This window comes from Urocitellus parryii, chromosome 1, assembly GCF_045843805.1.
Source record: "Urocitellus parryii isolate mUroPar1 chromosome 1, mUroPar1.hap1, whole genome shotgun sequence".
Lineage (NCBI taxonomy): Eukaryota > Metazoa > Chordata > Mammalia > Rodentia > Sciuridae > Urocitellus > Urocitellus parryii.
The window spans coordinates 94,811,834-94,826,405 of record NC_135531.1 but is presented as its reverse complement, the minus strand read 5'-3'; the positions used below and the strand labels follow the sequence as shown (position 1 = coordinate 94,826,405).

The 14,572-nt window shown below is 48.3% G+C and overlaps 1 protein-coding gene across 1 annotated transcript; it reads right to left on the bottom strand.

Annotated features, from left to right (window-relative positions):
• Positions 1-2,330: 2,330 nt before the first annotated feature.
• On the bottom strand, positions 2,331-14,134 carry Slc4a9 (solute carrier family 4 member 9). Its single transcript, XM_026384486.2, has 21 exons — positions 13,941-14,134; positions 13,449-13,609; positions 13,086-13,193; positions 12,602-12,657; positions 12,325-12,482; positions 11,970-12,057; positions 11,485-11,639; positions 11,026-11,142; positions 10,687-10,861; positions 10,398-10,531; positions 9,974-10,236; positions 8,636-8,694; positions 8,223-8,411; positions 7,984-8,097; positions 6,637-6,798; positions 6,310-6,488; positions 5,501-5,573; positions 3,885-3,953; positions 3,452-3,625; positions 2,762-2,917; positions 2,331-2,384 (listed from the first exon to the last, which is right to left on the bottom strand). Exons 1-21 carry the CDS (start codon positions 14,132-14,134, stop codon positions 2,331-2,333), a joined length of 2,838 nt encoding a protein of 945 aa, XP_026240271.1.
• Positions 14,135-14,572: the final 438 nt, after the last annotated feature.

The window sequence follows — 14,572 nt, the reverse complement described above, 5'->3', positions numbered from 1 at the left end:
GTTCAATCCCTGTTTCAAAAAATGCAGTAGAATGATTACCATCAAATGTAGGAGAGTCGTTATCTGGAAGTGGGGATGCAGTCTGGGAAGGACATATAGAGAGAGGCTTCTATGGTACTAGAAATATTCTATTTCTTAACCTGAGTGTTGGAATATATAGGTGTTCTTTTCACTGTTATTCTTTAATTCCACTCCTAGCTATGAACTCTGGAGAAATTCTTGCACTTGCAGAAGACTTTATATGCTGGGGGGGGGTATTTTTCAAATTTATAAGATTATTTGTTCTATGCAGATGACAGAATGAGGTAGTGAGAAGTTCACATGTGTACTGACATGGAGAAATGCCCAGTGCATATTAAGTGAAACATATGGTACAGAACTTTATAGTATACTATTTTTAAGAAAAAATAGTAACATATCCATTGAAATAAATCTGAACAACAGACACCAAAATGTGAATAATGGTTATTTCTTGAATGATTTCCATTTCAAAATTACCCATTTCTGTAATGTTTTGAGATTTTTCCAGTTGCTTCATTTACTTTTGTGGTCAACAAAACAATAAGAAAGATTATTTTTATATGTATAAAAAAGTGCTTCAAGCAGGCCATAGTGGCTCATGGCCTGTAATCCCAGTGACTCAGGAAGCAGGCAGGAGATGGCAAGTTGGAGGCCAGTCTCAGCAACTTAGTAAGATCCTGTCTCAAAATAAAATAAGTAAATAAATAAGAAGTTTCACATAAAGGGATCCTTATTCTAGAAAGAGACTTTTTCTTCTTTTGCAAGTAGAAAAGATGACCAACCTCCAGATTCCATAAATGAGGATTTGTGAGAACAGATAGTTCAAAATGGGAAGGGCTTCTGGGCTCAGGTCCCATTAATTGTGTAGAGAGCAAGTAAATCCCTTTGGCTCACCAGCCTTTCCTAAACACCAACAAAACTGCCTATTCCCTTCCAGGAAATATTCATTCTCTGCAGATGACAAGAAGAATGACCTAGACACATGTGTACTGACCTAGAGAAAATGCCCAAAGCCTGTGGTCAGCTGCCCTTCAGTCCTGTCCCATTGTTCCAGATCCCCAGCTGAGAGCATATGACAGTGAAGCCAAAGGCCAACAATGTCCTAACTTCCTGAGGACACACATATGAACTGGGAGAAGAAATGGTGAGGCCAGAGCAAGGGCTCAAGGACACAATAGGACAAAGAGCAAAAGGAATGCTAAGGGATAAGCCCAGGAGATCTTGTTCTGGACCAGCCAGTGAATTGCCCTTTCACTAACGCCCAACTTGCCATTGCAATTGGTGGGGGCTTTTGGGTTCTTGGTCTTATAAAGACATGGAGAGGGTGTTCTTGGCTAAAAAGAAAGTTCAGATCATCAAGGGCAAACAGTTTTGAGTTCTTGCATATGCTGTGGCTTCAGCATAGACCATTTCTCCTCCATCGTGTCCTGGCTAATTTCTCTTCAGATTTCTTATTATGGACCACTTCCCGTTAGAAACTTCACTAACTCCTACCCATCCCATCTTCACTACCTCCCACATCCTGGGCTTCTCTTATCCAGCACTATCCCACTGGGATTTTATTTTATTTTTTTGTACTGGGGATTGAACCCAGAGGCACTTTACCACTGAGCTACATTTCCAGCTCTTTGACACTGGGTCTCGCTAAATTGCAGAGGCTGGCCTTGAACTTGGGATCCTCCTGCTGCCACTGTGCCACTGGGATTTAAGCTTTCTGAAGACAGGGATTATGATTGCCACTCTATCTCTAGTTCCCGGATACTCAGTGATAGGCTCGTTAATTAAAAAAAAAAAAAAACTCAGAAAATTATATATGGATGAATAAGCGAATGGTATAGAGGATCCCTCCGCTTGTCTGGAGTGTGGCTCACAGCTGAGGCGGAGCCTCCTGGGCGAGGGAGAGGAGCCTAAGTTTTATCCTTCCTAGCTCTCCTTTTGTCATCACACCCCTCCCTCTCATCCTCCGCCCCTTCCACCTCCACGTCCCTCGTGGTGTGAGTTTGATCTCCCTCTATTGGCCAGACTTCGGAACTGCACGGAGTCAAGCCCATGCCCTCTTGCCGTTTTGTTCTTGCCTCTGAAAATATCCTTCTTCTTCCTTCCCCACCCTAGGGTTTATAAGGTACTGGAGTATGAAGAGAACACAGGACTGGTCAGGTAGATAATTAAGTAGACTTAATTATCCAAAGAAGTTTCCAAGGCCTGAGCCCCCCATCTTCCCATCCTCAACGCTAGGAGCACTTACTTGGCTCACACCCTCACCTTAGGCTTAGCTTCCTGGGATCTTAACTCCCATACTCTTACTCCAGCTAATTCACAGAGATGTTGATTTCTGGGACCTTCGGCTGATACATCAGCTCCGACTGTGGAAGAGAGATCCAAAGATGAGTTGGAAATAAAAAAAAAAAAATAGAGAGGCAAGCAAAGAAGGGACCCAGTGAAAGGATATAAACCCCAGTGATATATATAAAAACCCATATCAAGGTTGAAAAAGACACACCTTAAAGCTGTGATCCAGCCCTCTCCACCCTATAGACTCATAAACCAGGACCCCTGCCCTACAAATAAAAATTTCCCTTACTATCCATTCTGCCTATTTCAACATAGAGCTAAGGAGAGAGATTGTGTTTATCAAATCTTCAGGGTTAGTGGAGATATTAAACTTTAGAAACAGCTTCTGGACAGAGTATGCTCCCAACTTCTGCCCCATTCCCCTGGGATGACCCAGCCTGGAGCTCACATCTTCACTGTCACTTCCACTGAATGGGTGCTCTGGCTCTAGCCCCTTCTCAGGAATGTTCCTTTCCTCCTCTGGCATGAGTTCATCCAGCCAGAGGAGTTCCTGTGGTGAGAAGACCCATTCCAGTGCCTTTCGGACTCCAACCAGGCCTAGCAACTGCAGAAATAGAAACAAGCCCAAGGTTGTCAGCAGCAACTGAATTAACTGTAATATTTATTGAGCACTTCCTATATGCTAGGCATTGAGTATCATTTCACAGAACATAACACATCCCTATAAGATATTTTATTCCCATGGTATAGAGAAAGAAATTGAGGCCCTAAAAGATTAAAACTTCTCAGAGGTTATACAACTGGGATATGGTAAACAGATTGGTCCTACTGCATAATCCATGGCTCTCAACTCCTTCTCTGTTACCCCTCAACATTGTCTTACCCCAGGACTCCAGTTTTGTTTTGAGTTCATAGATCAGCCCAAAGAGGTTAGGAAAGGAGGTGAATCAAGCACCCTGGCCCTATCCTATCTGTAAGTATCCTTCAGCCATCTTTCTTTCTCTTAGGATTTCCAACCAAGAAGAGCTAGGGCAAGTGGGAGAGGGGATAGATTTCTACTTGTGGAGGCCTTGGCCACCCTCTCAGGATCAGAGTCTCCCAGAAACTCCCAGGATTACCCAACACTGCCCCAAATCACCATGAGGGGGAAGATGATGGCTGCAGGAGTAGACTTAATTATCCAAAGCAGACCTAGGCAGGCAAGCTGGATAGCTGTGAAGAGGTGGACTCTGCTCAGAGGTACATGGCGCAAGAGCAGCAGGTCTGGCTGGTGTTTTGCTGGCATCAACAAGAGCTGAACTCTCTTCATAAACTGGAGGATGAGAGGAAAAGGAAAGCAGGGCAATCAGGTAGTTAGAAAGTGTCACTGTTAGCTACTCCAGCCCAGTGGGGGTGGGGCAAAAGGTCCCTTTGTCCTCCTCCCCATCCAGAGCCTGGCAGCCAACTCTTTACACTCAAGAGAGGCAAAAAAAAAAAAAAAAAAAAAAAAAAAAAAAAAAAAACAGGGCAAAAGGGTAATTGGCAAGTTTAGACAGGAGGAGTGGGGTTTTGGGTGATTTTAATGGACTCACCTGAATGCTGCTAAGTGCTGTCACCCCCATGTACAGAAAGATGCCATAGAGCACAGGCATTGGGATGAACTGGTAGGAAGAAGTATAGAGCTGGTGAAGGAGTTTACCTCTGCCAGTGCCCAGATGCCCCAACTCAGACTCCAACCCCAGCCTCCAGCATCTGAGCCTGCCCACGCCTTTTCTTTTCTTTCTTTTCTCATTTTGCATGCATGTCTGATCGCCTGATTGCATGAAATTCTCACATCAGTAAAATGAGGTGAATTATATTATTGTCTGCATTTTACAGATGGGGAAACTGATTTTCAGAGAGAGAGAGTAAGTAACTTGCCCATTACCTGGTTTACCTCTCCAATCTTATTGATCACATTCCTCCTCTCTGTTCTGTATGTTCCCAGTATACTGGCCTCCTTTCTGTCACTCAACATGCCAAGTTTGTTTCTACCCCATGAAAAGTATTTTGCTTTACTATTCACTCCACCTAAAATGTTCTTCCATAAGACTTCTTCATGTCTTCATGGACAATTCCCTCTCACCACACATACCTCATCTTATGACAACCCAGAGAGGTCTTTGGCTTTCACTGATAATACCCAATCTAAAGTAGCCCTGGTACTACTTTTTTTTTTTAAGTACTAGGGATTGAACCCAGCGCACTCTACCACTGAGTATATTCCCAGCTCTTTTTATTATTTTTATTTTGAGACAGGGTCTCACTAAGTTGCCCAGGCTGGCCTCAAACTTGGGATCCACCTGACTCTTTAGTCTCCAGAGTTGTGCCTGGATCCTTATTTGTTTAAAATATGTCCTCTCTCACCAGACTGCAAAGATGGAGACATGACCTCTTTTGTTCACCACCATATCCCCAGTATCTGGAACTATATGTTTGGCATATAGTTTATGAGAGTCACCTAGTTAGTAAGTGGATGATCCAGTCCATCTGGCTCTTTCTACTGAATCACTCTCACCCAGCCTCCATGACCTTTCCCTCCCCTAACCTCTCTTGTCTTCCTGCCAATGACTCTTGTCTGACATTCTCCACACCTTCCTTAAGTGTTTTACTATCTTGGCTTATTGAGCCCTTCTGCTATTACTTGATTTTTGTTTGTGTGTATATTTCTGGTAGAGGGCTTAGTTTCATATTTCTTTTCTATACTCCTCTGCCCTCATTTCTTCCAGATACCCAGCAGAAGTGGCATACAGCACATGTTCTATAAAAGTCGGTTGAAGGAGAAGAAAAGGGTTTTTGCCTCAAAGTTGTTCTGGGGTGTGATGATAAAGCCTTAGTCTCAGGCTGGTTGGGATGCTGGAGCAAGGGTAGCACTTGGACCCTAGGGGATGGTTAGATGCCCACATTCTGCTCCATTGGATAGAAAGCCTTCTGAATATGAGTTTGGGGGTCTCAGATCTGAGAAACTCTCTCTTTTGCAAGTTACTTCTTTAACCTTTGCGTTTCTTGTTTGTAAAGTTGATATACCTTTTAGGGTCAATATGAGGATAAAATGAGGTCAAGTATGGAGAAAGCAGTGCCTGTCACACAGTAAGCATTCAACCAGTGTCAGATTTTGCTATCTGTTTTGTTATTACTGCATTGACCCTGATCCTGGCCTACCAGGTACCTTGAGCACAGGTGCCAGAAAGATGGAGATGCCTGTAAGGATGAACACCACCAGGCCCGTCAGCCTCTGTTCCCTGTGGGGAGAAGGAGAAATTAGCCCTGATCTGGGAGAGTTCCTGGGTCAGGATGGAGACCCTGACCAGACACCAGTATAGACTCTGGCACCTGGAGAAAAGTAAAGGGATCACCCAGTAGGTTACCTGGCAGGGTGAAGGCTTTAGTTTGGTGTGGAGTATTGGTGGGCGGCAAATGGCAGAGCACTTCAAAATGAGGTTTCCAGGCCTCACCATTAGTTCAAGTTCATAGCTGCTCTTTGTTTTTATTTTGATGGAAAATTAGTAATTTTTTTACTGCCATAAAGACTTACATTTCAATTGGAAGAGTGCTTACCTTGCATGCACAAGGTCCTGGGTTTGATTCCCAGTACCACAAAAAACAACAACAAAAAAGCCTTACATTTCAAAATTTACAAAATCCATTCCATATACTTTAAAGATTGGTTTTCCAACAATTACAGAATTGTTTTTGTAATGAATCTTTTGTAACATCAATCATGTGTTCTACATTGAGTGGGGATTTTTAGGAATCACTTGGCTGCCTCCACCCTTAAGGCCCCTCCCAGTCCCCATGCCTCAAGGAGGAGAGAAGATCTGATTTACCCATTGCAGTTCCCAGAACCCACCCATTTATCCCACTGCAGTGCTTGGGTGCACAAGATTAGAGTTTAAGCCACGCAGAAATTCTGTCGCATACCCTGTGCCCCACCTTGCTGTACAGCTCTTGCTCTAGCCTCTTGAATACTAGCCTCACCTGATGCCCAGGAAGCTGGGGGCCTCCCCAGGGGCACAGTCTCTGCTCTCTCTGCGAAGACTATCCATGTGGGCCAGGGAGATGACAGTGGCTGAGACATACCAGGGCAACCCAAGCACTGATGTGAGCAGCATCAGCACAGCCACACAGAAGAGGTCCAGGTGGAAGCCAGCTCCCTTCTGCAGATAGTGAGGAGGAGGAGAATGGGAAGTAGATGAGGGTAGCCCATGCCTGGGGCCTCTGTCCTCTCCGTGGAAGACTAGGGATTGGAGGCCCCACCTTGGAGCTTCTATCCCTTGGTCTGAGACCTTACCCAGCAGGCCTTACCCGGAGTCTATATTCCTTGCGATTGAGGATTACTGCTGTGATCTGCTGGTCCATGAAGATGAGGATAGACAGCAGCAGGGCAGGCAGGGTGGCTGCCACTGTCAACCACCAGGGGTTGGTTCCAAAAGGCGACACAAGCCAGCCACGCCCAGGGAGTGTGGGCTGGGGGAGGGCATTCCATGTTGGAGAGTCTACCAAGGGCACCTCACCTGTACAACCAACCTTGGTATTCTTCAACAACCTGCTCCCCTCCTCAAGACACTGAATTCTATGTGGGAACAGATTTGTGTGTGTATGTGTATGTGTGCACACAATCACACGTGCACATGCATAGGCATCTGGTTTCAAATACACCATCCCAGTGACTTAAAGGGGCACCAAGCCGACTGGAACCAGGGGCTCTGAACTTTGGATTTCAGGGTCCTTCCCTCCCAGGAAGAAGAAAAGTTGGTGGATAAAACCTGCCTATACTTCTTGATATAGTATATAGTATGTAATAGAGCCCTCCTCCTTGGGCATAGCCCCCATCCAGGGTGGGGCAACTCAGGCTCAGACCTGCTATGATCTGGGGCAGGGGAAGGGCAGGGCCAGGTGTGTCTGCATTTGCTCTGATTACAAGCGTCTGTTTGGGAAGTGGGGCGGAGTGGCCCAATGTTCTGAGCCACCTGGCCCTAGATGGAGCCCCTCTGCTCTCCTGTCTGGGAAATGGGGGTCCAGTGGAAGGTCTCCATATGTGCAGGCAGAATTTAAGAATCTGGACTAAGCCTTGTCCTGCACACTATCATGCTCTAGGGAAGGAGCTCCAGCTGTAATGAATTAGAGCAGGTGATGAAGGGTGGTGCAAAGAAGAGTGGGGAGTAGTGGAGTGGGTGGGGCCATGCCAAGGGTAGGAAAAACCCATAACAACAATGACTAACATTTACTGAGGAGAGAGTATGTGCCAGGCACAATAATCAGTACTGTACACTGTGATCTTCTGTAAATTTCAAAACAACCTATGGGGTAGGAACTGTTGTTATTTATTTCCATTTATAGATTAAGAAATTGAGGCTCAGAAATGTGCAATAACTTGCCTAATGGACAGCCAGGAAGTGGCAGATCTGTCTACCTAGAACCCATCCTCCTGACCCCTACCATATAATAATTATCTGCTGTGTATATATTTCTATATTCACTTATATGTCTGCTGCAGTACCTCATTTAATGCTTTCAACAACCATTATTATTACTATTTTTTATGTGTAAGAAAAGAAGCTCAGAAAAGGGTAATATTTGTGCATCCTCCTCCTCCAGGGTCTGCTGGCCCTGCTTTCCCCTCTGGCCCCTCTCCCGATCCCCAATTCTTACCTTGAAATCTCTGGGCACCAAGAGCTTTGGTGTGGCTAGGCCCAGGAAGGCATCAAGGCTGCAGCCCAGCAAGATGGCCAGGACTGAGGAGAAGTCACTGAGCACCTTTCGTACCTAGCCACATGGTAGATAGTCAGGTTCCAGCCTGCCATCCCCCTCCTTCCACACACTTTCCCATTCAGAGACAGAACCCAAGGTTAAGAGCAAACCTCTAACACAGAAAGAAAGGTGATACTCACCACGGAGGGGAAGAAGCGGCTGGTCCTTACATGCTTGAGGGCCATGGCAAAGAGGAAGGAGGTAAGAAAGAGGAGAAGGGAGAAGAAGGCAATGTCTGGGACTGTATGACAACCAGGGCCACGAGGGTAGCCTCCCTGCCGGGTACATTCAGGTGGAGACAGCAAGGATGCATTGACCAGGCCAAGGTCCTGTATGAAAGGGTGGATAGCATTATATGCAGCAGAGTAAGTATACTATTCTCCTGGACCACCTCGAGGAAAGGGGGACCCACAGAAACATCGAGGACCCAGGATGGGAGGTCTTTGGTCATAGGCCTCAGTGATCTAGATTATGTGTGGGAAGAGTTAAGAGCCACTCACTGCTTTGGCTGCCACCCTTTCTTTCCCAGGCCTTCTCAGGAGCAGGATCTCACCATGCTTAAGAGGTCATTTTTGTCTTTTGGCTTTGTCCTTGTCCATTGAGACTCATTTCCTGGGAAGCAGAAAGAACCTTGAGAACCCCTGAGAACCTTCTCCAACCCCACGATTCTAATCTGATGGGTATAGATGAACCAGAGTTCTGATTCCTCTGTCTGCTGACTCTATCACTACCAACTATGATGTTACGTCAGGACATTGCCTCTTGCCCTCATCTCCATAAGTTCTCACTCCCACTCTACCTCTTTGTACAGGGGATTGAACACAGTGGTGCTTTACCACTGAGTTATATCTCTGGTCCTTTTAATTTTTTTTTTAATCTTGAAACAAGGTTTCCTTAAGTTGCTGAGGTTAGTCTCAAATTTGTAATCCTCCTGCCTCAACCTCTCAACTCCCTGAGATTAGGGTCAAGCACCACTGCACCCAGCTGCCCCTCAATTCTCTACTCATTTGTAACTCTGGTGCATATCATAGAAAAAGGTCCCAACAGTTGCTAAGCAAATGTATGTTGGCCAAATGCATGAGCTGCTCCCAAATCTGTGTTTCTACCACTGCACAAACTGGGTTTGTTTGTGTTTTCGGTACTGGGGATTGAATTTAGGGGCAATCAACCACTGAGGCAAATTTCCAGCCCTTTGAGTTGCTTAGGGCCTCACTAAATTGCCGAGGTTGGCTTCAAAGTCCCTATCTCCCTATCCCTGGCTTTTATCCTCCTATCTCAGCTTTCCAAGCTGTTGGGATAAATTGGTCTTACTCATGTCTAGCACAAATCTGGCTCATGTTAGAGGACACTCCTTCCCCAGTCCTGGTGTTGCCTTCCACCAGGGATACATGGAAGGGTATATGCAAGTATAATACTCCAAATCTCTTCACCTGGTCAGTCACTCCCTCCAGGGGAAAAACTATGATTTATTTGATTAATGAGTTTAGGAGATGAAGGTAGGTATTTCTAGCCCTGCCTCTGTCTCTGCCTCTTCCATTTCTCAGGAATAAGCTGCCTATCTGGTATATGTATTTAGCTCTGCTCTTCTGGGGCAAGATCATCTCTGTCAGTGCTGCCATTACCAAGTGGGTAATTCTAATTTGTCTTTATTTTTAGGAATCCCATTCACCCACAGGTATAACCCATGTTCTTCTATTGGTGTTATAAATAAAGACAATATTGGGTTTTCTATTGTCTTTTTTTCTCAATTGATTCAGAACCATAGAGGAGAAGCGTGCTGCTGGTTATCAAGTAAGTGTTCACATTTCATTGAATTTAACCAGGGGAACCCCTCCCCATCCCACATCAGTTCTCACCTGGTCAAGGTCCCTCCCTGTTTCCCTCAACCCACCTCCTGGGACTGGGTATTGACAGAAGCAGCCATAAGCAGGGGACCCCGGCCTTAGGATGGGATAGGCTCTGGTCAGGTTCAGCATTTTGCCCAGGGCATCATAGATGAAGATGAGGCTGATGAGGGCACAGAAACCTTCCTCGGTGAAACGGGTGAAGTATCGCACCAACACACTGGCTTCTGTGGCCACCAGCACCAGGCAAAAGGTGGCCACCCAGATGCCTACCCACAGGCGGAAGGGCAGGTAGTCCAGGCTGTAATCTCTGTGGGGTGAGAGACAGCAGGACTGTCTGCTCCCCACCTAACCCAGGTCAGGTGCCTCTCAAGCCAAAGAGACAGTTCTCATTTTTTCCTATTGACCAAGCCAGGACCAGGCTGAGGATGTGACTAGTAAAGGGCTGGAGAGATGGGAGAGGTCTCCTACCTGCTGAAAGAGAAGAGCAAGCGCTCAAAGACCAGTACTGGTCCTGTGCTGCTGAGGATGGTGAGGGGCTGGCCTGCCATTAAGCAGAAGGCAGCTCCAGCCACCGCTGTGCCCAGGAAACTTTCCAGCACTCCCTGAAAGACAGCATGGGGCTCAGGACTCTGGAGTCTTCTGCACAGGAGCCCAGGCTTCTGGGGGAGCCTCCTAAGCCCACCCGTAGTTCCAGGAGAAGGGAATGGCAGCCCGGATACCAAAGCTTGTGTCAACCCCTCTTTTGCACCCCACCCACCTGGGCACCCTCAGTGGCATCTCCCAGCAGACCCCCGAAAGTGATGGCATTAGTGACAGTGGCCAGGTAAATGTAGAGCACCGCTGAGAAACACTGGGGATGCAGGGCGTCCAAGAAATCGCTTGGGTACCACGGAGCCTTCCGTCGCACGTCCTGGACAAGGCCCCCAAACAGCCTCCCGCCCGTGGGTCGTCAGTGATCCGGATTCCCATACCTTATGCCCCCATCCCCGCTACTTTTCCTGCGTCCAGGTGAGCCCTTCCGGCGAGCACACATCTGGATCCCCTATGACTCCTCCCTTCCCCAGGCCCCCAATCCTTCCCAACCAGCTCGCCTCACCGGCCGGTCCGCTGCAACTCCGGGGTAGGCTTGTGTGGCTCATGGCTGTCCCTGTCCTCTGTGCGGGCTCTGCGGGGGCGGGAGAGGCCCTCGACCTCCTGCATTTGCGAGCGGAGCCTAGGGAGAAGGGAACCCCAGGCTGTTGGAGAATCTCCAACCAGCCCACGATTTGGCTCCGAGCTGGGGGCGCCCTGCCCCCTGGTGGCCACTGAGGGGCCGGTTCACAGGGCAGAGTTGCGAGCAAAGAAGGTCCAGGTCATATCACGCCCTGTGAAAGCCAGGCTCCGGAGGGGAAGACACTTGTCCAGATCGAATAACAAGAGAGTGAAAGAGCAGAAATCAGAGTTAGATTGGCCTGACCTCAAATTCGAAGATAGGACCGGCCTCTCCTCCACAGTAGCTCTAGACCCTAGACTGCTTTTGAGGAAGGATCTGTATGGAATGATGGCCCCCAGGTACCTTTTGTGCTGAGAGGGCAGGCATTTGGGTGGGGGGATCCGGGCTGTTGAGTCCCACCGACCTGGGGGGAGCACAGTCACCCCTTCTAGGAAAATATCCAGGGCTGCCAGAAGGTCATGAAGGCTCCTGGCTCGGCGAACTGACCACTGGAATTGCTGAGTTTAGGAACACAGAATGGGCAGTAAATACAGAATTGGACTCTCACATGCATTTTCATTTGTGTGTTTCTCAAAACTAGACACACAGGTCACACAGGCAGGCAAATCATTCGTGCATTTGTTCATTCAATGAGTACTGAGTGATTTCTGTGTGCAGCATTGGGCCAGTAATGAGGCTATATTGGTAACCATGGAAATTTCAGTTCCCCTGCTACAGACACAAAGCTACACTCTGCCTCACTGCTGTACTTGGTCACACATACAGAGTCCACACATACTCACAGTAGCCTATGTGCACAGTCACACAGGCATGCCTGCCCAGCTTACCGGGTCACTGAGTAGGACAGCCGCTGCCCGACCCATTTCATGGTAGCCCCTTCTGGGTACCGGGGGGCCCAGGAGGAGGCAGAAAAACCTGAAGAAGGAACCAAACCCCAGGGAGGGTCAGATGCTGCTTTCTCATAAGGCAGTTCTGCCCACTGACACCGCTCTGCCCTCCCTACCAGCTCCATACATATACTCATTGCATGCCTGCTCTGCAGGGCTGACCACTCTCACCTTCCCTATCCCTACACCCATCCCCCACACACCCTCAGAGGACTGACCCAGGGATCCCCTCAAAACAACCCCCATTCAGGCCCTTCTTCTGAGTTCTGGGCCCCTGACTCCTCAGTAGCCTCACCTGCTGGGGATGGGCACCTCAGTAAGTGGCCCCAGCACCACAGGGTCCCGCAGTCTCACAAAGGCCCCCACGGGCTGTGCTAGGAAGCCCAGTTCTCCTGCCAGCACAGCTGCTGCCTCCGCCCCTGGAGGCAGCTTCTGTCTCAAGGAGTTTTGACCCTGTGTGGCACAGAGTATGAAAGGTTATTTGGGGAGGGGAATGCTGACAGTATCTCAACTGATGAGAACTTTTAATTCCTGACTCCTCTCCCAACCCTACCCATAGAAGGGCCACAAACCTGTTCCTTCAGGGGAATATTTTCATCATGGGAAGCCTTTTTTGGATGGGCAGATCCTACAAAAGGATTATACAGTGGTCAAGAGCACAGGCTTTGGGGGCATATCCACCAGGGCTCCCTGACTAGCTTTTCCTCTAACAAGCTATGAGAACTGGAGCACACTCTTCCCCACTCGGCCTCAGTTTTCTCATCACTAACATGGGGATAATTGTGGTACTATCTTACAGGGTGACTGTCAAGATTAAATGAGATACTGTGTGTAAAGCCCCTGACACAGAACCCACCAAGTGCCTCCCTTCACAGAGCTCTATTGGGCTCCTAACCATCCCTTCCCCTATTTCCACCAGCTCCTGAACTTGTCCAGGAGTCTTGGGTTGAAGTCTGAGCTAAGCCTAGGCCACTTCTGTCTCAGGAAGTTGCAAGGGACATCTTGGATTCTCCCACCCCAGGGTGTTGATCCTGGGCCCAGGAAAGGGCTTCTCACCCCAACAAGTGCCTCTGGTCTGGATGTGATGTTGGGGCCTCTGCAACAATAAGGCCTGCAGCTGTCCTCTCAGCTCTGGGCTCAATGATTCCGCCTGGATCACCTGTTCTGGAGAACAGATGTGGGGTTTGAGGTCCTTAAGGGTTTTCTGAAGCACCTCCATATCATCCTCTCTCCACCTCATTTCCCTTCTAGGGGTCTTAGGAAATGTAGGGACCCATGAACTTGCTTCTTTCAACTCCTTTCCAACTCCTTCTTGTAACAATCTCTAGGGTGGGATGGGGTCAGGTAGGCTCTAGAAGATTCCAAGACTGGGGGAAATCCCAGGAAAATGGCATCTCCCTGAAAAGGTTAACAGCCTACCCACGAGCTCCAGGAGGCTCTGAGCTGGACAGTCCAGCAGTACAAGGCCCTTGGCCAGCAGGCTGCGGAGCTTCTGGAGGCTGGGCAGTGTCAGGGTGGGCACATGGGGAGCACTCCACCGGCCCGCTCCTACCTCCAGCTTCTCCTCGAACAGCATCCACCTGTGGTAGAGGGGGATGGATAGTATTATTTGGGGAATGTCTCCCACAGCCAGGAGCTGGGACACAGCAAAGCCAGGGAAGATAGGGCAATGGGGGAGTCATGGGCCCTGTGATGCCAAGCATGCCTATCTTGGGCAGTCACCCCTCATCCTGGGACCTGGGGAACTCAGAGCTAGACTGCAAAGGACACTAATATTATGAAAGGCAGAATGCATAGAGAAAAAAAATCCTTATTTTAGGTTGGAAGGAGATCCACAGGAGGAACAAGGGGGTCATGGAAGAAGCCCCAGCTGGGGAAGGGCCTCACAGAACTAGCCTGGGTCCCACTTACCTGCCTGTCTCTCTCCACTCTAATGCCTGGGGCCAGCCCAGCAGCTCATTCAGCTGGATGAAGAGCAAGGGGTCCTTGGATATCCCCAATTCCCTGCTGTCTATGTTTGAGGGTCCATCAAAGCTGGGGCTAAGGCCAAGGCTGCTGTCCATATCTTCTACAGGAACATTTTCATGGGCATCTGGCAGCTTCATCTTACTGAAGATCACACAGAGTCTCAGGAGCAGTGAAATTCTAGGGCCCCTCTGGTTATATTTATAATGCACCCTCAACCCCAGTTACAGTAGCACAACACAAACAGAACAAGACCTGCTAGCTCCAGAGCATACCGGGTCACCTGTTCCCCTACTTGCTTCCCCACCCCTGTTGCATGAGAGTGTTTGTAGCCTGGTTTTCCCCAGGCTCTCCAGAAATGCCCAACCTGGGGCCAAAGTGTATATGTGCATTTCCTGTGAGATCAGGTTTGACCCCACTGTGTTTGGTATAAATAGATAGGAGTAGACGGCTAACCTAGGTCTAAGTACTTACTCCCCCACATTATGTTGTCCCTAGCCTGTATCACATGCAAACACCAAACATCCAGAACTGTTTGGGGTGTCAACATCACACTCTGGGGGTCACAGACACACACA

Coding starts and splice junctions, on each gene's coding strand:
- Slc4a9 (XM_026384486.2), bottom strand. CDS start 14,134: ATGAAGCTGCCAGATGCCCATGAAAATGTTCCTGTAGAAGATATGGAC. Junction 8,098..8,222: donor GCCGCTTCTTCCCCTCCGTG/GTGAGTATCACC, acceptor CCATGTGGCTAG/GTACGAAAGGTGCTCAGTGA. Junction 2,918..3,451: donor CCATCATCTTCCCCCTCATG/GTGATTTGGGGC, acceptor CTATTTCTGCAG/TTGCTAGGCCTGGTTGGAGT.